Below are 25,994 nucleotides of genomic sequence, written 5' to 3' on the forward strand. Positions count from 1 at the left end.
CCCCAGACAAACTTTTCAAGGGCAAAAGGATGGGACCAGTGTTGTGCAAAGATACATTCACGGTCATAATCCTAACCAGCAGCTCTGGAAGCATCCACACCCAAGATTCCTATTCTTCCCCTTGCTTTCTTACTAATAAGCCAAATAGGATTTAAGACACATGCAAATGTCCCATAGGGTGGAACCAGATCACTTCACTGCACTCTTTTTTTTTTTTTTTACCTGACACCCTTAAGATGACACACGGCCGAGGTGGCAGGGAAGAGGGAGCCAAAAGTTCAAACCCTCAAAACAAAATAAGGATGTGGTAGGGATTTGACTGGGTGCTGGGGAGAAGGAGCTAAAAACAGGTTAATTATCTAGACATAACAAAGGGGTGGAAAAGCATAACTGTCTACAAAAGCTTTATACTGGACATTAGTTTAAAATTAAGTCAGTTGGGAATTCAGTATGATTTAAGCTTGTCCCTGCAGTAAATGTCAGTCATACGTCATACAAAGTGAATATTAAAATGCATTAGCAATAATGTATGTGCATCTGTGTTAACGCCCAGGGGACATAAGCATTTAAAAGAAGAAATTGCAACACAATTTAATTTGATCAGAGTTTGCATCCAATAAGCAAGAGCACAATATTTTTTCAATTAGAGACAATTCGAAAAAACTATCAACGACCTCCTACAGTACATAAATTGGCCAAAAGCCATAGCCAGAACAGTTTAAATGAAAAACAGGTGACCCTAACCCCGAAAGAGACTTCCTCCCACACTGCTAAGAGCCTGATTCCCAAGCTATGATTCTCAGCACCCTTGTTCTCATAACCCCAGCGTAGCAAGCATCACCCCTGACCCGGGCAGTTTGTCATGATCCTTTCCTTATCAAGCATTTTGTCCACCACCTCGAGATGCAAATGGCTCAGTCAGCGAGGCTACAGACCGCAAATTCTCCTACCGAGAGTTCTAATCCTGGTCCTGCCACCACCTTGCTGTTTGATTTTCGGGGTAAGGATCGTCCTCAGTCTGTGCCTCTGTTTCTGCATCCATAAAATGGGGATAGTGCCAACAAGCCAGAAGAGATGAATACAAATGACTGCAGACAAAACACTATGAAATACTTCACTCATCTCTACTGCAGACAAAACACTATGAAATACTTGACATCTTCTACCTGTTATTCCATCTGGTCTCTCTCAAAGACACTCACATTACAGGATGAAGTCTCCCCACTGACAGCATCATCTTTGAACTGAAAGATCACTCTACTACACCCGATCAACTGTATAGTACTACTGGCTCCTCTCTGCGGGTCTTTAAATTTATGAGGCTTTTTTTTTTTTTTTTTACATCAAGCGGCAATTCAGAGTTTAAGGGGACTCTTCTGTATTTAGAACCCCCCGTAGGACCTCCCTCCACCTCCCTTCCCTGAAAATCTCTCCACATCCATACCTGGTACCGTGGTTTTTTTCAAAATACGCTGCCCGCAGCCAAACGCTCTTCTTGCTGGGGAAGACTTGCAGGGCATAGGCATAAATGGCTCGAGCACACTCCAGAGCATTGTGGGCAACACACTAGAAAAAGTCGAAGGGAGAAACAGATTGCTTTCTGCTGTCAAAATGAAGTCCAGTGGGAGCAGATGGAACAAATCATCTCCCCACAACCTTGTGGGATCCCTGAGGAATAATACTGACAAGGGATTACATAAAATTGGTTGATTCCAATTAAATGGCGTAATCTAGAAAAAAGGAACTGTTGAAGAAGTACCGAAATCCCAAATAGGGAAATGGTGAGGTGTTTTGGTCGTGGCAGATTTCTGCCTGTTAGAAATGTTAAAACTGAACCTTGAGTGTCTGCTCGGGTGAAAGACATAAGCCTGGGTCCATCCTCCCCTCATCCGGGTGCACGCAGAGACTCTTGGAATTCAAACTCCCCACAATCACCGTTCAGACAAGACGTGTGCACCCAACCCTTAGAAAAGCTAGCCTTCATTTGCCATTCCCAAAATACAGAATTCAGTTAATGTCAAATGACAGCCCAAAACCGGTGCAATTCTATTAACCCAAACCGCATTCGCCAAAATTTGCTCCCCGTCCTTTCCCGGCTCGGTTGGGGTTGATGCTCCCCCTTAAAGCTAAACCTTGGATCGTCTGAAGTAACCCACCAATTTTGTGTGGAGAGCAAGGTAGAGGCGGCAAGGGCTGTTTGTGCTGGCACACGATGAATGCTGGGTACGTTCTCTGTATCAAAGTTTAAGGTGACTCAAAATCGGGTACCATCTCCCTCCTGGTTCAGCCATAACTTACTGATGGCTCTCACACTTGACTCTGGCAACTATGTTTTAATCCCATGGAGTTGTAAAAGCACTGCAATACGCCCATGATGCTGGACTGTGGCCTCCATTTTCAGAAATTGGGGATTGGAGGTAGTGAGGGGATAGGTGTATGGATTCTTCAGCTCCTATGTCTAGTCTGTCCCCACTCCAAAAATTAATAAAAACTACAAAAAATAAATAATGCCAGGCTTACACTGTCTGCATCTTCCATCCAGGTGTGCTTCCGATCTTCTTCCTCAATTCCAATACCAATCACTGCTCGCATGACAGCCTGGCAAGTGGCTACACTCCCAGCTTTATCACATTCCTCGGCATCCTATAGGCAATTCAACACCAAATGGGTAGGACTTGTGCTTGGGGACAGAGCACACAAAAACTAGCACATCCACGAGTTAGGACAATGAACCTTGGAAACTAAAGCAAAGCAAAGCATTCTCCATGTCCAACGCCCCTCCTTGCTTTTCTTTCTCTTCCACCCTAAGTCAGGAGGTCAATCCAGTTTCTTTAATTCTGGTACTTTCAAAACTGATCAGATATCTTGTAGGGTGAAGCCTAAACATTCCCTATCTTTTCAAACTAGAGGCCATATCTCCCTTTACAAACTCAAATTTCAGTTCGGCTGGCAAAGTGCCCCTAGTCCCCAGGGTGTAATAAAGACCAGAAATACATTTCCATAATCCTTGAAAAAAAGACATTTATTGGGGAAAATGCAAGAACCTATGTTCTAAGGGATGCATTAGAAAAACAAAATGAACATCTTCACAGGAACAGGGACATGTCTAATTCCCACATGTGTATTCTCTCCCAGTGCTCAGTACAGTGCTCCACACACAGTCAGCACTTAAATACTATTACCACATCATGAAGGGGAAGTAGTATGGCCTAATGGATAGAGGCCTGGGAGTCAAAAGGCTCTGGGTTCTAATCTCAGCTCCACTTGCCTGTTGTGTGACCTTGGGCAAATCATGTAATTTCTCTGTGCCTCAGTCACCTCCTCTGTAAAATGGGGATTAAGACTGTGATCCCCATGTGGGACATGGACTATGTCCAATCTGAATACCCTGTATCTACCCCAGTTCTTAGCACAGTGCCTAGCATAAAGGAAGCACTTAAATACCATATTAAAAAAACCCAAAAACCCACCATGTAATTTTGCCAAGGTAACTAATGTTTATACCAATAACCAGGCTTTCTAAATATTATCCTAATACGGCAAGTTTTATTTCACATAGAGGGCTTTTAAACGAAAGGGAGGCAATCATCACCAATAGTATTTATCACGAATGATCTTTACTAAGTGCCTACTGTGGGCAGTGTGCAGGATCCTGTACTTAAGAGAGTACAGTGCAACATAGTACACTCATTCCCTACCCATAGTGAGCTTACAGTCTAGAGGCAATGTATAGTTTTGGACTCCAAACTGACAACTTTGCTTGATCTTAAACTCTAGAGATTACCGGGGGGGAGGGAGGGGGGCGGAGGAGGGGAAAGAGGGAGTACCTGGATCCACTGCTCTCTGTTGATTTCTACCCCATTGGCCCTGAGGGACGTGATGGCTCTGTCAATGATTTTCTCCACCATCTGAGTATTTCCATTGGCTTCCTCCAACTTGGCAGCAGTAATCCAGATGTGCCGGTCTGTAGGGATGTTCTCACGCGCTTTGTTCAAGACCTTACGGGCATTTTCATATGTCTCCAGCCTTGCTAGAGCGAGCCACAGCTGAAGGTAAAAATCAGTAAATTTGAGATTAACAGAAATATGGGAGATACTGCCATGGGGCACAGTGCCATCCCAGCCTACTAAAGACTTGACCCTAGAGGAAGACACCACTACTTTATAGACATCTCTCTCACAATAAAACTGTGTTGCAAGCATCACCCTTAAAACTATACCCCAGATCTCTTTATTAAAAATAATAGAACTGAGCTATCTGATCTTCCTCACAGAGGTGAGCTTCTGCTGGTGAGATGATCTGTTACGTGATTTCGGAGTAAAGTGTCCAGTTGACAATCTGCAAAGTCACACTAAGAATCCCACCCAATTATTGTTATAGTCTGTCACTTTTAAGCACTGAAAAACAAAAAGCCACTTAAAATATGGTGAGCTAATAGGCTTTTAAGCAGGGGTACCAGATCCCAGCTGCCCCTCCCATACACAGCAACGTTTTATCCAACTTCTACCACGGGGAAACCGTGCTGTACGCTGAACGACATAGACACGATTAAAACGGAAATATCCAATCTAGCCAGTGTGGCAATAATCCTTCTCAGAAACTGCCCCCTCCAGCTGTTCTCTCTGTTTACAAATTCAGTTTCTTCCGAGGAGCCGAGCTCGGAAAGACCAAAGTGATTGACAACCCTGGCCTGCAGCTGTGCAATAAACAGCCCCAAATGCCCTGGCTCTCAATCCTTGGATCAAACGCGAGGAACCTGGACGGGGGCTGAGTTCAGCATAATAGCTCTTTTCCAGGCTTCCGGACCTGGGGCCCATTCGCTGGGGCCCGGCCCAGGCTGACGCAGCTTAGTGGAAGTAACTTCACCGACTCACCTCCACGCTAGTTGGACAGCATTCCACAGCTCGACTCAGCATTATTCTAGCATCTTCTGGCTCTTCTAACTCCACTGCTGCCTTCCACAGGCGCACTGAGTTTGGAACATGCTCAAGGGCTAGGGAAAAGCGATGAGAAACAGAGTCATGGAAAAAAAAATACACGATTTGGATGGAGAAAGCTCATGTCGGTTGTGAACGTAGTTGCCAATATGATAAAGTGGAATCTCCTCTGGGGGACATATATTCAAAGAACAGGTCTAGAGTCTTGCCCATTAAAAATGTTAAGAAACCAGCCGTCCCCAAAGAGGCCCCTGAGGGCTTTTTTCCCCCCCTTTGGAAGTGGTGCCAGATGATGCCTTGGAGGGGAAGAAAAAAAATCCAAAAACACAACGGCATACCCATCAAGGCTGCTTGTGTGCAGGCTCTGTGTTAACTCTTTCCTGTTCAAAAGACAACTGAAGCCACTTCTGAAGGCAAAGCGACAAGGAAGTTATAAAGCATTCAGTTCTCTGTTACTACAGAGACGATAAGGGCCAGCCAAAACACAAGGCACTCAGGTAGAAATCAAACACAACCGCTCACTTTTGAAGGTGCTGTTTACTACAGCCAAGTCCATTGTTTCATTTGCTATATTTACACCGAGCAAGACAAGAAGGAGGAGAGCCCAAGGAAGTAGAGCCCAATGCTCTACTTCCTTGTGTGCGAAGTTTCCATTTGGTTTAAGTAAAGCTCCAAGATACTCTGCAAATCCAAGCTATCATCCCCAACTGGGGCCTTCTTTTCATAATCACACCCACATCTTCAGCAAGCGGAGCCCGGGAAGAAGAGTGGAGCAGAGATCAAGATGACACGGCAAAACGTCAGAGCAGACTGGCAAATTCAGTAAGGTAGAAATGCTAGGCTTTTCTGATACAATCTTGCTCGAGGATTCAATCCTGTAACCTCACATCAGGTCATGGCTGATATGCCGTCTCAGAGGCCTGAGGCTCGCTTTGAAGAGACAACTCTCTAGTGAAGGAACTCAGAATTTGTGTGATCACTCATCACCTGTAGTAGATTTCTCAAGCAAGATCATCCTCCGATAATATAGGTGTCATTCCACAACTCGTGGCAGCTTAATGAATGGACAGCGGTCTAGCTTTTCCAAAGGCAATCTATCATCACATCATCCAAAACTAGGAGTGCGTGAGAATTAAAAAAAAAGCAGTCATAGGCCAACACTAACATTAAGATCCAAGCAACTGAAGCCTAAGGGTCATTTCAGTAACACGATATGCTTTCAATTTCACCAAGGGGTTTTCAGTTTAATCTTATCCAAGCATTTTCTCTCCAAGACAGAAAACACACCATCAGCAGATCTGCTGGGCTGCGCCATCCAAAACTTCCCAAGCAATCAACGAACCACTCTATTCTTGCCTCCTGATGGCTCTGAAATGTAGTTATACACACACTGACCAACAGTCAAAGACTGTGCCACCATGGTTGTTTCCTTCCCTCTTATGGGTGGAAACTGAATGAAACACAGTCAAAAGCTGTACTGCTATAAAAGTCCAGTAACTGGGGAAATGGCCACCCTGACATTAATTACCCATCAAACTCATAGCCACAGATGATTTTTGTAGAGCTTTCCTAAATGAATAATGAGAATCTCTAATAGCTTTATATGTTATTCATCCATAAACTGTTTTTCCGGTTGCAAAGATAAGCAGTCGCAACCCAAGACAGATGCTAGCCCTCAGCTTGGGGCTTCACTCGAAGACATTGGCACAAAACCCTCCAGCGGACAGGCTAGATTACAGTAATGCAACTAGACTTCAGCAAAGCAAGACACACATGAATGCACACACACAAACACACACTGAGCCAAGGAGAACAGGGGAGCACAGATCACACGAGAAGCAGATTTCATCTGGCATTTACCAAGAGGGGCCAGAAAATAATCAGAAACTGAATTTAGCCAGGGTTCTGTTTTCAAAAGGTTCTTCGTCCAAACACCTCTGGTTGTCAGTCTAACAATGCGTTCTGCAGCAAAAACGTCTTAAAATCAGCATGACATTAACAGCAAGATGGTGGAGAACAGAAACAGCATGAAAAACTCCCTTGAGCTTACACAAACTATTACCAGAAAACACATCAATCCTTTGCCCTTCGATTCCCAATTTCATTTCTACCAAAAATATATTTTACTACACCTGGGCTACTAGGCCTTGGCTGTGAAGAACATTCTCACAATTAAATCTGAAACAGCCATGCAACTAACATCTGTTTATCAATTACTCAGTAAACTTCCAGGCACAAAGTTCAAAAAGGGCTTCTCTGTTATGGTATTCTCCCTCCCATGGAACTACTTTAAAGAAAACGGCGCAATCAACAGCATTTGTTGATTGATAATAAAAATATTAAAAAAAAGATCATAAAACAAAAACAAGAGCTCCATCAGCTGCCCTGACATGCAAACTACTTTCTTCCATGATATGAGAGAAATGGATTTCATCACGTTGCCAACTGATAACAACCCAACCCTGGATCCCACCCAAAGCCAGAAAATAAAGCAGTCCGGGCCGGCTGCCCTCTGACCCGCTCTGCTGCAGCCATCTTGATAGCAGCCTCTTGGTCTCTGAGTGGCTGCTGATATCTCAGGGAGATTTTCTTCCACTTCTGAACCAAACACAGTGCCTTTCGCCTTACTAGTTGTTACAAAGAGATGTTGGGGCTAAACAAAACCAGAACACTAACATAATGCCCGGAATAATAATGCTCTAGGGTAGGATGCACAGGATTCAAACTCGGGAGAATCTCGCCCACACAGACGATATGGTTTTTTTATGCCTTCTCTTCCGCTATAAGAGACGCCAGGAAATACGTACTGCCCCTCCTCCTTTCAGAAGGGGGGATAGGAGAACCAAGTGGTGCCAGCATCTCCTAGGGCTGCCAAGAGCTGGAAGATCAGAAAAATAGTTCATTCATTCAACTGTATTCACTGGGCGCTTACTGTGTGCAAAATCCTTACTAAGGGCTTGGGAGAGTACAGTATAACAACAGACACATTCCTAGGCTTGCTCTTTCAGGACGTATAGTCTGCTTTTCAGGAAGGCTAACGGAGTCAACGCACACTCATCCATGTCCCACCAAAGAGAGGGGCTCACCTTTCCTCAAAACCCGCTTCTTCGCTCGAATGTCTGTTTCTAGCTCGGCTGCTCGGATGTAAATCCGGACGGACTGGGGGAGGTGGCGGACTGCTTGGGCCACCACAGCCTTCGCTGTGTCACCGGGCTGTAATCGGGCAGCTTCTAACCAGACATCTTCACTCTGCGAGCAAAGAAATTAAAGCACTGTGTACTTGCAAACTAGAGAATGAAATCGGTGGGGAAAGCCTGGGAATATGGACACCTCTCTCCAAGAAAGACTGAGAGCAAGCTTCAGAGAACCACAGAAGGACAGTCTCTCTCTGCTTCCGGGGCAGTGAATGCTTTTATCACCCAGAAAGACAACTTTTGATTTTTCAGAGAGATCCAAGAATGGAAACTCCATTACCTCTCTTAGTAGCCTATTCCAGTATTCTGTTAACAGCGAATTCAAGAGGTTCTCTTAGGGCCAAACGCAATCTTTCCCACTTCATCCCCCACAACAAATGGCTAGTATATGTCCCTTAAAAAAAACCTTGAAGATAGTTATTCAATCACCTCTTTTCTTCTCTCCTCCAGGTTGAACCACCCCCAATTTCTCTAACTTGCCTGAGAGACCTTAACTTCTATTGGTAATTTTTATCACTTCCCTGAACCCTCTTCAGCTTCACTTCCACCTTTTTAAGGTGTGAGGACAAATTTGGACACAATAATATAGTTCTCATCACTGAATAGTACAGCAGGAACGATGACTTCTCAACTCTTGTCAATCATATTCTTAGCACATGCTAATATTATACTGCTGTCCAATAAGACTTGTGTTTGTGTCTTTCCTGCACTAGGGCCAACAAAAAAACATCTATTTGTGTTGCTTGAAGTGAACTCCCTTGTATTTCTCCTCATTAAATGTTACTGCCTTTATAAAAATTATATTTTCAATTTATCGAGTTCACTTTAAGTTTTTACTCCTAGCTACCACATTAATATCTGCAAGCTTAACTGATGCACGGGTCCTCAATTCCATAATCCCAAACCCTTCCCTTGGACTCCCTCTCAGATAAAGTTAAGAATAACCCTCTGCATACATTCTAGGAGTCCTTTCCTCATCACCCCACCTTTTCTGCCGCCCAATCAAAACGCTGGTAAGTAGAACCTTAGTTTTAAGTTCTCTTTATACGGGACCCAGAGGGAGTTGACTGATTTGTTTTTTCTAGTTTATCACAGCTTAAAGAAGGAGCAAAGGGACTAATTTCCATTGACTGATAAAGCGACAAGTCTGAAAACAAAGTCATGATTGGGTATTTCAAGCAATCAGATCCAGTGGGAAAACAGGCAAAAAAAAATGCCTGTCTACTTTCTCTCATCCCCTCCTATTTCCCTTTGTTGTTGTTACAAATTTCCATTTCTACTGCAGTTTTCCCATCTTCAAAGCACCTCCCTGGGTGGCATTCATCTTAGTCCTAGCACAGTGAAAACCAAATATCCCACCAGTCTCTATCAACAGCAGGATGGCAAACTGAGACTATTCAGTGGCAATCAGCAGCTCTTAAAAGCGGGGAAAAACGCGCCTCAAAAAGTCTTACCTTGGGACACATCTCTGTCCCCTTCATAATGAGGTTTCGAGCTACTTGTAATTTTCCAGTGACTTCTTCTAGGCGGGCTGAAGCGATCCAGGCTGGAGGATGATGAGGATTAGTCTCTCGCACAGACTTCAGGAGTAAACGGGCTTTCTTGATGTCGCTGACGGGGGAAAATGGAAACTGTTAAACCTTTCATGATATCAGAGACCACACAAGTTAGCAGCACTATTCCACCCCATAGTGCCAAAATATTTTTAAACACCCATACAAAGACATTTTAACACGCGTCAGACCAACCCATTACTAAACAATGACCAATCCAGATACCCTTCTGACAAGTACCAAGACCTCACACACCCAATATAGGGCAGAGAGCTAGAAAGAAGCCTGTCCAAAAGAAGAAAGAAGGGTAAAGGGCTCTCTGCTTCAAAAAGCGATTAAGAGGAGTGAAGCTGTTGAAGAATTCTGAACTAGCTGAATTTCAAGACACTTCACACAAATGTTTACTGAAGCAAAAATAGATCCTATTAAAAATACAAGACCCTCGGGTCTCCTATAAAGCAGATTTGCAGTCCTGAAGAAGTCTGCATTAAGAAAAAGTTGATGGTGCTGCATCTGCCAGAGTACGACAACTCAGGCCTGAGCACAAGTGTTCCTTCCAACACCACATCATGCTGTGCCACTAGAAGGGAGCTTTTCCGGAGAGCTTCCCCTAAATCTGCTTTCGTGTCCTAACCGAAGTGCTTCAGTGAAAACCCAGGTTTTGGCAGATCTAAGTGTACTGAAAGAGGCCAGTCGACCGGTACTATCCCCAAATGCTCTGTTCCCAACACTACTTACTTGATATCCCCTCCGTGAGTGGGGATCATAGAATTCAAATCTGTCAAATAGCCCTTAGGATCCACGACAGTCTGGCCGCTTACTGAATCTGACACCTGAGAAGATAAATTCAATCCAAGTGACCACAGCACCGTTTGGAAAATGAATGACCTTCGATTCAAATTCCACGTTTCTTGAAAGGTTCTGAACCTCAAGTGCCTTACCTGGCTTAATCTCATATCCATCAAGGTGTTCCTGGCTTGGCCAATCTTCCTCATGTCCAGCTCACCTGTCCCAGGCGTCATTAGCCCCGGTGTCATTCCACCTGGATAAGGAGTATTCAGTCCCCCTGGATAGGGCGTGTTGAGGCCCCCAAATTGCTGAAAGAAACAGTATGAGAAGTGGTTTTTTGCAGGTTAGTATCTGGAGATCAGTCTGGTATGGGCTGGGAATCTGAATTCACCCCGATGCAGTCTGAGCCCAGACCCAGCCTGACTCTGCCATTGGCCTTTGAAAGCTGATCAGGGCTCACTTCCAGGATCTGCTACTGAGTGAGGGCTTCCACTAGCTCACCTGACCCCCACCATATTGAGGGAATTATTTATTTATATTAAAGTCCGTCTCCCCCTCTAGACTGTTAGCACATTAAGGGCAGGGAACGTACCTGCTAATTCTGCTGTAAAGTGTTCTGCACACAGTATACGCTCAGTAAATAACACTGATTTATTGATTTTAGCTGAAGGGGCTTGTCAGACCCAGCCCAAATCTGACTGGGTTCTGCTTAGTGCTGGCCCAAATGTCCTTGCAGGCCCTGAACCTGCCAAGCCCAGTCCATGCATGACGCCAGTGGAAAACTACAATACTTGCTACACGTTCAATGACTGTCCCTTGGGATAGTGGCTAATGCTCTGGGCTCTTCTGTTCTCCATTTACACTCACTCCCTCGGTGAACTCATTCGCTCTCACGGCTTTGACTACCATCTCTACGCAGATGACACGCAGATCTACATCTCCGCCCCGTCCTCTCCCCCTCCCTTCAGGCTCGCATCTCCTCCTGCCTCCAGGACGTCTCCACCTGGATGTCGGCCCGCCACCTAAAACTCAACATGAGCAAGACTGAGCTCCTCATCTTCCCTCCCAAACCCGGTCCTCTCCCAGACTTCTCCATCAGCGTCGATGGCACGACCATCCTTCCCGTCTCTCAGGCCCGCAATCTCGGTGTCATCCTTGACTCGTCTCTCTCGTTCACCCCACACATCCTATCCGTTACCGAGACCTGCCGGTTTCACCTCTACAATATCGCCAAGAGCCGCCCTTTCCTCTCCACCCAGACGGCTACCTTACTGTTACGGGCTCTCGTTATATCCCGGCTAGACTACTGTGTCGGCCTTCTCTCTGACCTCCCTTCCTCCTCTCTCGCCCCGCTCCAGTCTATTCTTCACTCCGCTGCCCGGCTCATCTTCCCGCAGAAACGATCTGGGCATGTCACTCCCCTTCTTAAACAACTCCAGTGGTTGCCTATCGACCTCCGCTCCAAACAAAAACTCCTCACTCTAGGCTTCAAGGCTCTACATCACCTTGCCCCTTCCTACCTCTCCTCCCTTCTCTCTACCACCCACCCCGCACGCTCCGCTCCTCCGCCGTCCACCTCCTCACCGTCCCTCGGTCTCGCCCATCCCGCCGTCGACCCCTGGGCCACGTCCTCCCGCGGTCCTGGAACGCCCTCCCTTCTCACCTCCGCCAAACTGATTCTCTTCCCCTCTTCAAAACCCTACTTAAAACTCACCTCCTCCAAGAGGCCTTCCCAGACTGAGCTCCTCTTCTCCCTCTACTCCCTCTGCCACCCCCCCTTTACCTCTCCGCAGCTAAACCCTCTTTTTCCCCTTTTTCCTCTGCTCCTCCACCTCTCCCTTCCCTTCCCCACAGCACTGTACTCATCCACTCAACTGTATATATTTCCATTGCCCTATTTATTTTGTTAATGAATTGTACATCACCTCGATTCTATTTAGTTGCCATTGTTTTTACGAGATGTTCTTCCCCTTGACTCTATTTATTGCCATTGTTCTCGTCTGTCCATCTCCCCCGATTAGACTGTAAGCCCGTCAAACGGCAGGGACTGTCTTTATCTGTTGCCGACTTGTTCATCCCAAGCGCTTAGTACAGTGCTCTGCACATAGTAAGCGCTCAATAAATACTATTGAATGAATGAATGAATAATGAATATGTCAGCAAAACACACCAAAATATATGAATATATTATTCCAACTGCATTATTCTACACTTTTTAGTAATTTTATTGTACAAACAACCCAAAAGTGTGACCAATATGTGGGCTCTGCCTCCAAAGCATCTAATCATTTCCAGCCCAATTAGCAACTTGATAAACAGTAAGACCAAAGCCCAAAGCCAACACTAAAAAGCAAACTCTACAATTACTGAGAGCATCCAAGTTTGACGGCAACAGCTTCTTTCCCCTCCTTTAGGTTCTCACCGTTTGCCGGGGATCAACCGAAGTGTGATTTTCTCCTGTCTGTAAATGTTTAGCAAAGAAACTGTCAGGTACAGGAGTCAGTTTCTCATATCGGGGGTTCCTCTGCCGTTTGTTTCTAGCATCTCCAACTTCAGGAATACTCAGCCATTCTTCCTCCGTGACTTCTGCCAGCTTCCTCTGGAGAAACATGTGAACCACACTGGCTTCATTAGATGTGAGGGCATTTATTTCTCCTGAAACACTTTCACATCACTTCTCATTTTACCCTCCCAAGATGCTTGTGAGGTCAGGAGGGGCAACTACTGTTATATCCCCATGATGAGGACACTGAGGCACAAAAAAACAATATAATTTGCCTGTGGTCACCCACATCTCCCGACTCCCAAAGCCATGCTCTTTCCACTAAGCCTCTCTTCTACCCTTAATAATAATTTAACTCCAAAAAAACAATTCTCGCCCTTGGCCAGAGAGGACTTTTGGTCAGATTCTTTCCTACATCCATCAATTTCTAGTTCACTCGCAACTGGCTCCTTATTAGTTCTACTTCATTTCATCTGGCAAAAAAGTTTATAGACAGAGTCAAGAGGGCAGATTTTCTGGGTAGGCCAAACACATTTTCCCTGAGGGTTCAGCTTTTGTATTTTAAATGTACCCCCCCCCCCCCCCATGCCCCCAAAATCAGCAATGATATGCACTGTTTTACTGTTGTTAACCGTATTGGTAAGGGTGAGCGATTTTTAAAATGTTGAAACAGGAAACCCCCCAGTGACTCAATCATTTTGAAACAAATGAAATGGTAAACAACAAAATTAAAATCATTTTGTCCCAAGAGTAAAACTACAATGAACCACACTAGCATACAAGAAGAATTGCTTACTTTCAGATCTGAGAACTGTTGCTGAATTTTGGGACGCTCCATTCGGTATTTTTCAATCTCTTCTTTCTCCCTCTGCTCTCTAGAGGAATAAAATTTTGAGTGTCAGTTCTACCAGCATGACTGAACCTTCCTGCTCTTTAAGTGCATGAGCACCTTACAAAACGACCTCTCAAGCTCTTTAGTTAAGCCACATAATGAATTATCCCTACCGATCGTATTTATTTATGATCATATTTATTTATTCACATGATGCTTAGATACTTTCAGAGTCACACACTATAGAATGCAAAATATAACAAGGGGGAATAAAAGATACATTGTGAGTTCAAATTACTACACCGGATCCTTTATGGCACCGGCATTCCATGCTGTGTGCTTTTTTTTCCCCTTTGTAGAAAACTGGAATTATGTCTTCTGTATACTAAGCAAACTCCCATGTAGGGCCAGATTCACTGGGGAGGCTTAAAAAATCTGTAGATGCTGATGTGTGTCTTAAAATCGTATATGTGCAGACTTGCTTTTTCCCTTGTACTAAAATGAAGCTACAGCTCACTTATACTGTGCAATTCAACACATGCGCACTTTAACGGGCCAGCCCACAATATGTGCAATTTAGGGAATCATCTTACACTAGTGGCTGATTTAGCGCAGCATACCTACACCTTGCCCCCAAATTATTTCCAATCAGTGCAGGTAGGTCAAGTCACTCCGTCACCTCTTCCCCATCATCTTTCCCTCCTAGCGGCTTTCCTCCACCAACCTCCACACCTCAAACTCGGCCACCACTCCCTTGTCTCCCCAGTCTACCTTACCCTTTCCACGACTCAAAGGGTTTCTTTCTTTTTTCCCGTTTAATCACAGCAGCAGCTGTGGGCACAGCAGTATCACTGCACACTCCCCACCTCCCAACTCCTTCCTGGACTGTAACCCGTCTCCCATCCAAAGCCATAAGAACAGGGATAGGGACTAGGGGATGAGGGGTGTGGTATGGTCCCCTTACGGGCCACCACTGCTCCCCACACCATCCCTATCCTCAATCTTTGGCCAGGGCAGAGTTGGGGCTACAAACCACTGAGAGGGCAAGAGGAAGGGATATAAAGGTGGCGTGGCGGTGAAGGTTGTGCCTTCAGCAAACGCTGTTGTGATTAAAAGTCAAACAAATAAAAAATCCTAGAGCACTGGGACGCACAGGGAAAAGAGACAAGGGAGGAGAAGGGCCTAGTTTGAGGTAAAGGAAGGGGAAGGGGAGGACAAGGGGAGAAGGGGGCAGGGAGAGATTTACAGTATAATTTTTATTTAACCTGGGGGTTCAACCAATCTGTCAAGGTTGGTTCTGGAATGGATGCTAACTGTATGGAAATTTACAAGAAAAATACCCTATTATACAACCATTTACAATATAACCATCTTTCCGAGGATTGTAACCCAGTTACATGAGGTAAGCCCACAGATGGAAAAATTAATACAACCTAGAACTCTCACTTAATCCAACACTTCAAAGACACCTTAGGCACAAAAAAGAAAGCAGTAATGCTTAATGTTTTGGAAGTATTGTCCTTTCAATCTCTAATTTTGTTCATGTCCATGAAACTTCAGTGACGTCAATTAATATTGACAGTCATGTTTCACAGATGAGGATAGAGAGCACAAAGAAACTAAATGACTTGCTCCCTCAAGTTTCAGGCAGAACCAGGTTTTCAATTAGGAATTCTTTACTGATTACAATCAGAAATTTATAATTTGTGGGGAAAAATCTAAACAGACCATACAGCTTCCTTCCAATAGACCAAGACGTGGCCCGTCAGGATGCTACCACAGACTAAAAATCTAAGTTCCCTTTTCAATAGGTACCAAAATTTAGAGAAATAACTGGTTTTACCTTCTTTCTTTCCTTCTTTCATCCATTCTTTTGTCTAAAGCTGCATAAATAGCATCTGCCTCCTCATCATCTTTTTCATAGGGTCCACTTGAGAAGAGACTTCCAGCATAGCCGTTAAACTGAAAACAAAAAAGTATCCTTAAAAGCCCCATTTATCTAACCAGTATAACAGGGATAGAAATAAGGGGAAAAAAACCCAGAATGCCTCTAACAACAAACATCTTCCTCTGAACAATGACTCTCTGGAGAACCCTCATTTATAAAAGAATCATTTATTTCTGTAAACAGAAAGAAATTAGGCAATCAAAACAGAATGGTAAAGTAAAAATTCTCAGCTTATTCAAAACCTAATCTATCCAAGTCAAGATTCAAATAAGCCTCCAAAACACTCAGTTATTAATATACAATTGACTAGCAAATATAGTGTCTATTACTAGTATGTATTAAGTTCAGTGCTCTGAACACAGGAAGGACTGGAATAAAACTTTATTCCAAAATAACAACCAAGGCTGCATCCTAATGATTTAATTTTTTTTTTAAGTCTTTCTTCTTGTTAGCAGGCTACCTTTAATGCCTACTCAAACCAATAAAAACCAGAGCCCCAACACACAGGTGCTGTCATAAAAATCACTCTACAAGCATCGTTATTAGTGCATAATATCAAACTAAGACTTCGGGGTACATAAAAAACATAGTTTCTGACTTGAGATTTCACTCAGTGTTCAGATTTTAACAAAGAGCATCTTCTAACTGTCTACACGAGATTGACAAGGAAAGTTTGGGAAACAGCCGAGATGTGCCCACCTCATCATAATTGGTGTCATTCAGGTCTTCATCATCATCATCTGCAGCCTGGTTTTTCTTCATCTGATCTCCCACAGTCCTCTTGCCTGGGGGGGCATGGCGGTCATCAACAGGATCGTTGGCATCTCGAGCGGGTCCGATATCTGATCGGGTTGTGAAACCAGTAGCGCTGCAGAGGAAGATACGGGAGGGTCATTGTTGACTGTGTAATCCCAGTGGCTCAATCAAAGGACCCTCAAAGGCCTCCTGAGTGTCCACATTCCTGGCCCTCCTCTTCTGGAATACTTCCAGTGTTGCGGGGGGGAGGGGGAGGAGGAACGGGATGGAAAGGAGAGGTGGGAAAGAAGAGAGGGTTGGGTTCCCAGGTCACACTTTGGCCTAGAAGCTCAGGATCCCAAGCCCCAAGTCTCCCAGGGAATTTTACATCTTGAACAGGATGGGGAAGGGACTTGGAGATTGTTTAACTTTGGGCACTAAACCAGGGCCTTCCTTACTGGACTATGGAGTACCTTCACTTCCTCCTCTGGTTTCTTGGCATTTCAGTCAAGAAACTGTATTTACTGAGTACTTTCTGTGCGCAAAGCACTGTACTAAGTGCTTAGGAGAGTACAATATAAGGGTTGGCCTACCAATGGATTGAAGGAACTATGGTACGGGTGGTGAACAAGTATGCTTATGGTGCTATTTTAATTTTCCAAGTTCAGATGCAGGAGCAAAGATGCTGCAAGTCTGATATGGGAACTGAGGCCACAGACTGCTTGGTAGCCCCAAACTGGAAAAATATAGGACAAGTTAAGGGCACACAGAGGCACAGTGAGTTTCTCAAATCTGCCTGGTCTTCCTGACCCCTTTCCCCAGGGTCGAATCCTGACATTCTACCTACACCGCAATTACAACAATCTCTCACCCAACTCAACTTACCCTTTGCTACTCCAAACCACGCACTACTTTAAAAGCACCAATTTTCCAAAGACTTTAGCAGAGGATGAAGCTATCCACCAGCCACTAAGTAATACAACACTCTCATTTACTGAAAAACAGTTACACTGATCCCCTCAGTTGAGGACGATGTCTCCTCTTTTTATCCCCATCATCTAATTTAGATGATGAGTCAGGGCAGGGGTAGGTGGGGTGAGACTTCCCAGTATCTGGGATCGGTTTCAAGGAGTTGGGGTACTAGGATCTGTGCGAAGGGCATGGCGAAAGGGAAAGGAGGTGCATGGAGCGGCACTCCCAAAATTGCAACTCCCAATTATCGCATGAACAAGCCAGAGTTATCTCTTCCACCCCTCCTGGGAATTGTGACGATGTTTTTTTCCCCGAAGGGACAAAGCTGAAGAATTTTAAGCTATCACTACTGCTGCTGTTTTGGGGCAAAGCTTGTGTGACTTTGGGCAAGTCGCTTAACTTCTCTGTGCCTCATTTTCCTCCCCTGTAAAACAGGGATTCAATACCTGTCCTCCCTCTCTTCTAGACTGTGTATGCTGTGTGGGAAAGGGATCGTGTCTACCTGTCCTTTATCTTCCCCAGCACTAGCACGTGTCTGGCACATAATGATCGCTTAACAAATGCCACCCTTCTTACTATGATTATTACTAAAGTTTCTCACGCAGTTCACATCGGCGACGTAAGACCCACAAACCAAGGCAACCCTGAATTGTCGTGCTTGACCGACACCGGGCCCCAGATCCCAAGATAAACACATAAACAAGAGGGCGACCAGAGGGGCAGCGAGGGGATGTCTCAGACTGTGATCCCCGCGTGGGTCGGGGCTGTGCCCAACCCAACCTGTCTCTACCCCAATGCTTAGAACAGTGCTCGACACATAAACGCTAAACAGCGTGGCTTAGTGAGAAGCACCATGGCTTAGTGAAAAGAGCACATGCTTCGCAGTCAGAGGTCGTGGGATCTAGATGAGAAGCAGTGTGGCTTAGTGGAAAGAACACGGGCTTGGGAGTCAGAGGTCGTGGGTTCCAATTCCGGCTTCACCACTTGTCAGCTGTGACTTTGGGCAAGTCACTAAACTTCTCTGTGCCTCAGTTACCTAACTGTAAAATGGGGATGAAGACTGTAAACCCTATGTGGTAATCAGCTTACCCGATTACCTTATCTACCCCAGCGCTTAGAACAGTGCGTGGCACATAGTAAGCATTTAACAAATACCAAAATTATTATCATCCCAGCTCCGCCACTGATCAGCTATGTGACTGTGGGCAAGTCACATCACTTCTCTGTACATCGGTTCCCTCATCTGTAAAATGGGGTTAATAATAATAATAATAATAATGATGATGATGATATTTGTTAAGTGTTTACTCTGCATTAAGCACTGTTCTAAGCGCTGGAGGGGGAAACAAGGTGATCAGGTTGTCCCATGTGGGGCTCACATTCTTAATCCCCATTTTACAGATGAGGGAACTGAGGCACAGAGAAGTTAAGTGACACAGCTGACAAGCAGTGGGGCTGGGATTAGAATCCACGACCTCTGACTCCCAAGCTCAGGCTCTTTCTACTGACCCACGCTGATCCTAAGACTATGAGCCCCAACTGGGACAAGCTGATTACCCTGACTCTACCCCAGCGCTTAGAACAGTGCTGGGCACAGAGTAAGCGACTAACAAATACCAATATTATTATTATATTAAAATGGGGATGAAGACTCTTTGAGTCCCAATTGGGACAACCTGATCACCTTGTGTTTACCCCAGTGCTTAGAAGAGTGCTGGGCACAGAGTAAGCAGCTAACAAATACCAATATTATTATTATGATAATTAAAGTGGGGATGAAGACTCTGAGTCCCACGTGGGACAATCTGATCACTCTGTGTCTATCCCAGCGTTTAGAACAGTGCTGGGCACAGAGTAAGCGCTTCACAAATACCAATATTACTATTATCATTATTGAAGTGGGGATGAAGACTCTGAGTCCCACGTGGGACAACATGATCACCTTGTCTACTCCAGCGTTAGAGCAGTGCTGAGCACATAGTAAGCAGCTAAGAAATACCAATATTATTATTATGATTATTAAAGTGGGGATGAAGACTCTGAGTCCCACATGGGACAACTTGATCACCTTGTCTACCCCAGCGCTTAGAACAGTGCTGGGCACAGAGTAAGCAGCTAACAAATACCAATATTATTATTATGATAATTAAAGTGAGGATGAAGACCCTGAGCCCCACGTGGGACAACTTGATCACCTTGTGTCTATCCCAGCAGCTTAGAACAGTGCTGGGCACATAGTAAGCAGTTAAATACCAACATTATTATTATGATAATTAAAATGGGGATGAAGATTCTGAATCCCACAAGGGACAACCTGATCACTCTGTGTTTATCCCAGTGCTTAGAACAGTGCTGGGCACAGAGTAAGCGCTTCACAAATATCAACATTATTATTATGATTATTAAAAAGGGGATGAAGATTCTGAGTCCCACGAGGGACAACCTGATCACTCTGTGTCTATCCCAGTGCTTAGAATTGCACTGGGCACATAGTAAGCAGTTAAATACCAACATTATTATTATGATTATTAAAATGGGGATGAAGACCCTGAGTCCCACGTGGGACAACTTGATCACCTTGTGTCTTTCCCAGTGCCTAGAACAGAGCTGGGCACAGAGTAAGCAGCTAACAAACATCAATATTATTATAATTAAAATGGGGATGAAGACTCTGAGCCCCACGTGGGACAACTTGATCACCTTGTCTACCCCAGAGCTTAGAACAGTGCTGGGCACATAGTAAGCAGCTAACAAATACCCATATTATTATGGTTATTAAAAGGGGGATGAAGCTTGTGAGCCCCACGTGGGACAACCTGATCATCTTGTGTCTTTCCCAGCGCTCAGAACAGTGTTGGGCACATAGTAAGCAGTTAAATACCAACATTATTATTATGATTATTAAAATGGGGATGAAGACCCTGAGCCCCACGTGGGACAACCTGATCACCTTATGTCTATCCCAGCGCCTAGAACAGTGCTGGGCACACAATAAGCAACTAAGAAATACCAATATTATTATTATGATTATTAAAGTGGGGATGTAGACCCTGAGTCCCACGTGGGACAACTTGATCACCTTGTGTCTTTCCCAGCGCTTAGAACAGTGCTGGGCACATAGAAAGCAGTTAAATACCAACATTATTATTGATTATTAAAATGGGGATGAAGACTCTGAGTCCCACGTGGGACAACTTGATCACCTTGTCTACCCCAGCGCTTAGAACAGTGCTGAGCACATAGTAAGCAGTTAAATACCACCATTATTATTATGGTTATTAAAATGGGGAGGAAGACCCTGAGCCCCACGTGGGACAACCTGATCACCTTGTGTCTACCCCAGCGCTTAGAACAGTGCTGGGCACATAGAAAGCAGTTAAATACCAACATTATTATTGATTATTAAAATGGAGATGAAGACTCTGAGTCCCACGTGGGACAACCTGATCACCTTGTGTCTACCCCAGCGCTTAGAACAGTGCTGAGCACATAGTAAGCAGCTAAGAAATACCCATATTACTATGGTTATTAAAAGGGGGCGAGGCCTGTGAGCCCCATGTGGGACAACCTGATCAACTTGTGTCTTTCCCAGCGCTTAGCACAGTGCTGGGCACATAGTAAGCAGTTAAATACCAACATTATTATTATGATAATTAAAATGGGGAGGAAGACCCTGAGCCCCAGGTGGGACAACCTGATCACCTTGTGTCTACTCCAGCGCTTAGCACAGAGCTGGGCACATAATAAGCAGTTAAATACCACCATTATTATTACGATTATTAAAATGGGGAGGAAGACCCTGAGCCCCACGTGGGACAACCTGATCACCTTGTGTCTACCCCAGAGCTTAGCACAGTGCTGGGCACATAGAAAGCTGTTAAATACCAACATTATTATTGATTATTCAAATGGGGATGAAGCCCGAGTCCCACGTGGGACAACCTGATCACCTTGTGTCTACCCCAGCGCTCAGCACAGAGTAAGCAGTTAAATATCACCATTATCGTTATGATCATTAAAATGGGGAGGAAGCCCCTGAGCCCCACGTGGGCCAACCTGATCACTCTGGGTCTATCCCAGGGCTGGGCGACATAGTAAGCAGCTATGAAACGCCCATATTATTATGGTTATTAAAAGGGGGACGAAGGCTGCGAGGCCCACGTGGGCCAAGGCGGTGAGGGCGGTCCCGGCCCAGCGCTTAGCACAGTGCGAGGGCCGCCCGTCCGTGGGTGGGGGTCAGTGGCAGCGAGGAGGCCTTCGGCCCTCCCCGCCCGCGGCGCCGCCTACCCTCGGCCCAGCCCCGGTACGTAGCCGAGGGGGGCGGGCATGCCCAGGAAGGGCTTCTTCTTCTTGTTCATGGCGCCGCTGAGGTGCGAGGCCCGGGCCCCGCCGCGACCACCACCACCACCACCACCACGACGACGACGACGACGGAGGAGGCGCCCGGCCGGAAGTGACGACAGACCCGGCGCGCGCGCCCCGCCCCCCTCCTCCCCCCCTCGCGCCCGCCGGAAGCGCCGCGCGCGCCGCCTGCCGCTCCCGGCTCGGAGGGCGGGGCCGGGAGCGAGGAGCGAGGGCGTTGGCGCATGCTCAGTCGGGCTAGGCCTGGAGGTCTTCCCCCCCCCCCCTTCATTCAATAGGATTTACTGAGCGCTCACTATGGGCAGAGCGCTGGACTAAGCGCTTGGAATGGACAAATCGGTTTTCTTATTAATAATGATGATAATAATAAAGTTAAGTGCTTACTAGGTGCAAAGCATTCATTCATTCGATAGTATTTATTGAGCGCTTACTAGTCATTCATTCATCCAATAGTATTTATCGAGCGCTTACTAGTCATTCATTCATTCGATAGTATTTATTGAGCGCTTACTATTCATTCGTTCATTCAATAGCTTTTATTGAGCGCTTACTAGTCATTCATTCATTCAATAGTATTTATTGAGCGCTTACTATTCATTCATTTATTCAATAGTATTTATTGAGCACTTACTAGTCATTCATTTATTCAATAGTATTTATTGAACGCTTACTATTCATTCATTCATTCAATAGTATTCATTGAGCGCTTACTATTCATTCATTCATTCAATAGTGTTTATTGAGCGCTTACTATTCATTCATTCAATAGTATTTATTGAGCGCTTACTATTCATTCATTCAATAGTTTTTTTGAGCGCTTACTAGTCATTCATTCATTCAATAGTATTTATTGAGCGTTTACTAGTCATTCATTCATTCAATCAATAGTATTTATTGAGCGCTTACTATGGGCAGCGCACTGGACTAAGCGCCTGGAATGGACAAATCGGTTTTCTTATTGATAATAATAATAAAGTTAAGTGTTTACTAGGTGCAAAGCATTCATTCATTCAATAGTATTTATTGAGCGCTTACTAGTCATTCATTCATTCAATAGTATTTATTGAGCGCTTACTAGTCATTCATTCATTCAATAGTATTTATTGAGCGCCTCCTATGGGCAGAGCACAGGACTAAGCGCTTGGATTGGACAAATCGGTTTTTATAATGATCCCTTTCCTTAATAATAATAATAATAATAATAATAATAAAGTTAAGTGCTTACTAGGTGCAAAGCATTCATTCATTCAATAGTATTTATTGAGCGCTTACTATTCATTCGTTCATTCAATAGTATTTATTGAGCGCTTACTATGGGCAGACCACTGGACTAAGCGCTTGGAATGGACAAATCGGTTTTTATAATGATGGCATTTCTTAATAATAATGTTAAGCGCTTACTAGGTGCAAAGCATTCATTCATTCAATAGTATTTATTGAGCGCTTACTATGGGCAGAGCACTGGACTAAGTGCTTGGAATGGACAAATCGGTTTTTATAATGATGGCATTTCTTAATAATAATAATGTTAAGCGCTTACTAGGTGCAAAGCATTCATTCATTCAATAGGATTTATTGAGCGCTTACTATGGGCAGAGCACTGGACTAAGCGCTTGGAATGGACAAATAGGTTTTTATAATAATGGCATTATTTAATAATAATAATAATAATAAGCTAAGTGCTTACTAGGTGCAAAGCACTGTTCATTCATTCAATAGTATTTATTTGAGCACTTACTATTCATTCATTCATTCAGTAGTATTTATTGAGTGCTGACTATTTGCAGAGCACTGGACTAAGCGCTTGGAATGGACGAAACGGTTTTTATAATGATGGCATTTCTTAATAATAATAATAATAATAATAATAATAAGTTCAGCGCTTACTAGGTGCAAAGCATTCATTCATTCAATAGTATTTATTGAGCGCTTATTATGTGCAGAGCACTGGACTAAGCGCTTGGAATGGACAAATCGGCAACAGATAGAGACAGTCCCTGCCCATTGATTACAGTCTAATCGGGGGAGACAGACAGAAACAATAGGAATAAATAGACTCAAGGGGATGTACATCTCATTAACAAAATAAATAGGGTAATAAAAAATATATACAAATGAGCGGATGAGCACAGTGCTGAGGGGAGGGGAAGGGAGAGGGGGAGGAGCAGAGGGAAAGGGGGGGAAAGGAGGCTTAACTGAAGGGAGGTGAAGGGGGGAGTAGAGGGGGAGCAGAGGGAGCAGAGGGAAAAGGGGAAGCTCAGTCTGGGAAGGCCTCTTGGAGGAGGTGAGCTCTCAGTATGGCTTTGAAGAGGGGAAGAACTTAGAACAGTGCTCTGCACCTAGTAAGCGCTTAACAAATACCAACATTATTATTATCAGGGCATATCTCCCCGCCCTCCCCCATAATAATGATGGCATTTCTTAATAATAAGCGTTTACTAGGTGCAAAGCACTGTTCTAAGCGCTGGGGGGGGAAGAGCACTGGCTTGGGAGTCAGAAGTCATGGGTTCGAATCCCTGCTCTGCCACTTGTCAGCTGTGGGACTGCACAACTCACTTCACTTCTCTCATTTCCCTCATCTGTAAAATGGGGATGAAGACTGTGAGCCTCACGTGGGACAACCTGATTATCCTGTATCTACCCGAGCGCTTAACAAATACCAACATTATTGTTATTATTATTATTCTTACCCAAAACAGATTAGGCCTGCTTGAAGAGTCTCTTTTGTCATTGAAGAAAACACACTTGTCCTAGTTCTTTGGTGACTGGCTAGTTCTACTATATGTTGTAAATAAAGGCACAGCCCAACTGGAGAGGGGGGCCGCTGTGCCATTTGTACCTCCCCAGAGGTGAACGGGTCCTTGTTCATATTCGTCCCTTTTCTGATCTATCCAGCACTGTCTCTGCGGGTTATTTTTCCTTGCTTGCGTCCCCACGTTGGGTTCATTCATTCAATAGTATTTACTGAGCGCTTACTATGCATAGAGCACTGTACTAAGCGCTTGGAATGGACAATTCGGCAACACATAGGGACAATCCCTGCCCAATAACGGGCTCACACTCTAAATGACTGTGTTAGGTGCTTACTATGTGCCAAGCACTGTTCTAAACACTGAGGTAGATACAAGGTCATCAGGTTGTCCCACATAGGGCTCGCAGCGCTTACTATGTACCAAGCACTGTTCTAAATGCTGGGATAGATACAAGGTGATCGGGTGGTCCCACTTGGGGCTCCCAGTCGTCATCCCCATTTTACAGATGAGGTAACTGAGGCCCAGAGAAGTGAAGTGACTTGCCCAAAGTCACACAGCTGACAAGTGGCAGAGTCGGGATTAGAAGCAACGGCCTCTGACTCCCAAGCCCGGCCTCTTTCCACTGAGCCACGCTGCTTCTCTTTACGAGACGTTCTTCCCCTTGACTCTATTTATTGCCATTGTTCTTGTCTGTCCGTCTCCCCCGATTAGACTGTAAGCCCGTCAAACGGCAGGGACTGTCTCTATCTGTTGCCGACTTGTTCATCCCAAGCGCTTAGTACAGTGCTCTGCACATAGTAAGCGCTCAATAAATACTATTGAATGAATGAATTCTCTGTAAGTCCCATGTAGGGCAGGGAAGGTGTCCAACCTGATTATTCATTCAATCGTATTTCTTGAGCGCTTACCGTGTGTAGAGCACTGTACTAAGCGCTTGGAATGTACAATTTGGCAACAGATAGAGACAATCCCTGCCCAATAACAGGCTCACAGTCTAAACTGGGGAGACAGCAAAGCAAAACAGAACAAAACAAGACAAGTAGTCTGGCGTAGATGTCATCAAGATAAATAGAATCATAGATATATACACATCATTAACAAAATAAAGAGTAATAAATAACATATACGAATATGCACAGTGTTGTGGGGAAGGGAAGGGGGAGGAGCAGAGGGTGGGGGAATGGCGAGGGGAGGAGGAGCAGAGTGAAAGGGGGGCTCAGTCTGGGAAGGCCTCCTGGAGGAGGTGAGCTCTCAGTAGGGCTTTGAAGAGGGGAAGAGAGTTAATTTGGCGAAGTGAAGTGACTTGCCCAAGGTCACACAGCAAACAAGTGGCAGAGCCGGGATTAGAACCTACGTCCTCTGACTCCTAAGCCCATGCTCTTTCCACTAAGCCATGCTGCTTATCTATATATGTAT

The 25,994-nt window shown here is 44.8% G+C and overlaps 1 protein-coding gene across 1 annotated transcript in view; it reads right to left on the bottom strand.

The window, feature by feature from the left end:
- Positions 1–21,911, bottom strand: part of PRPF6 (pre-mRNA processing factor 6) — a 39,662-nt gene extending 17,751 nt beyond the window's left edge. The window contains exons 1-13 of the mRNA XM_001507609.6: positions 21,751–21,911; positions 16,456–16,624; positions 15,652–15,770; positions 13,773–13,851; positions 12,896–13,072; positions 10,626–10,781; positions 10,423–10,517; positions 9,586–9,742; positions 8,024–8,186; positions 4,875–4,993; positions 3,828–4,046; positions 2,521–2,643; positions 1,445–1,566 (exon numbers count right to left, since the gene is read on the bottom strand). Coding sequence (XP_001507659.2) covers positions 1,445–1,566; positions 2,521–2,643; positions 3,828–4,046; positions 4,875–4,993; positions 8,024–8,186; positions 9,586–9,742; positions 10,423–10,517; positions 10,626–10,781; positions 12,896–13,072; positions 13,773–13,851; positions 15,652–15,770; positions 16,456–16,624; positions 21,751–21,821 — 1,769 coding nt within the window. The 5' untranslated portion in view covers positions 21,822–21,911. The remainder of the gene's footprint in view (positions 1–1,444; positions 1,567–2,520; positions 2,644–3,827; positions 4,047–4,874; positions 4,994–8,023; positions 8,187–9,585; positions 9,743–10,422; positions 10,518–10,625; positions 10,782–12,895; positions 13,073–13,772; positions 13,852–15,651; positions 15,771–16,455; positions 16,625–21,750) is intronic.
- Positions 21,912–25,994: the final 4,083 nt, after the last annotated feature.

Source organism: Ornithorhynchus anatinus, chromosome 8 (genome assembly GCF_004115215.2).
Source record: "Ornithorhynchus anatinus isolate Pmale09 chromosome 8, mOrnAna1.pri.v4, whole genome shotgun sequence".
NCBI lineage: Eukaryota > Metazoa > Chordata > Mammalia > Monotremata > Ornithorhynchidae > Ornithorhynchus > Ornithorhynchus anatinus.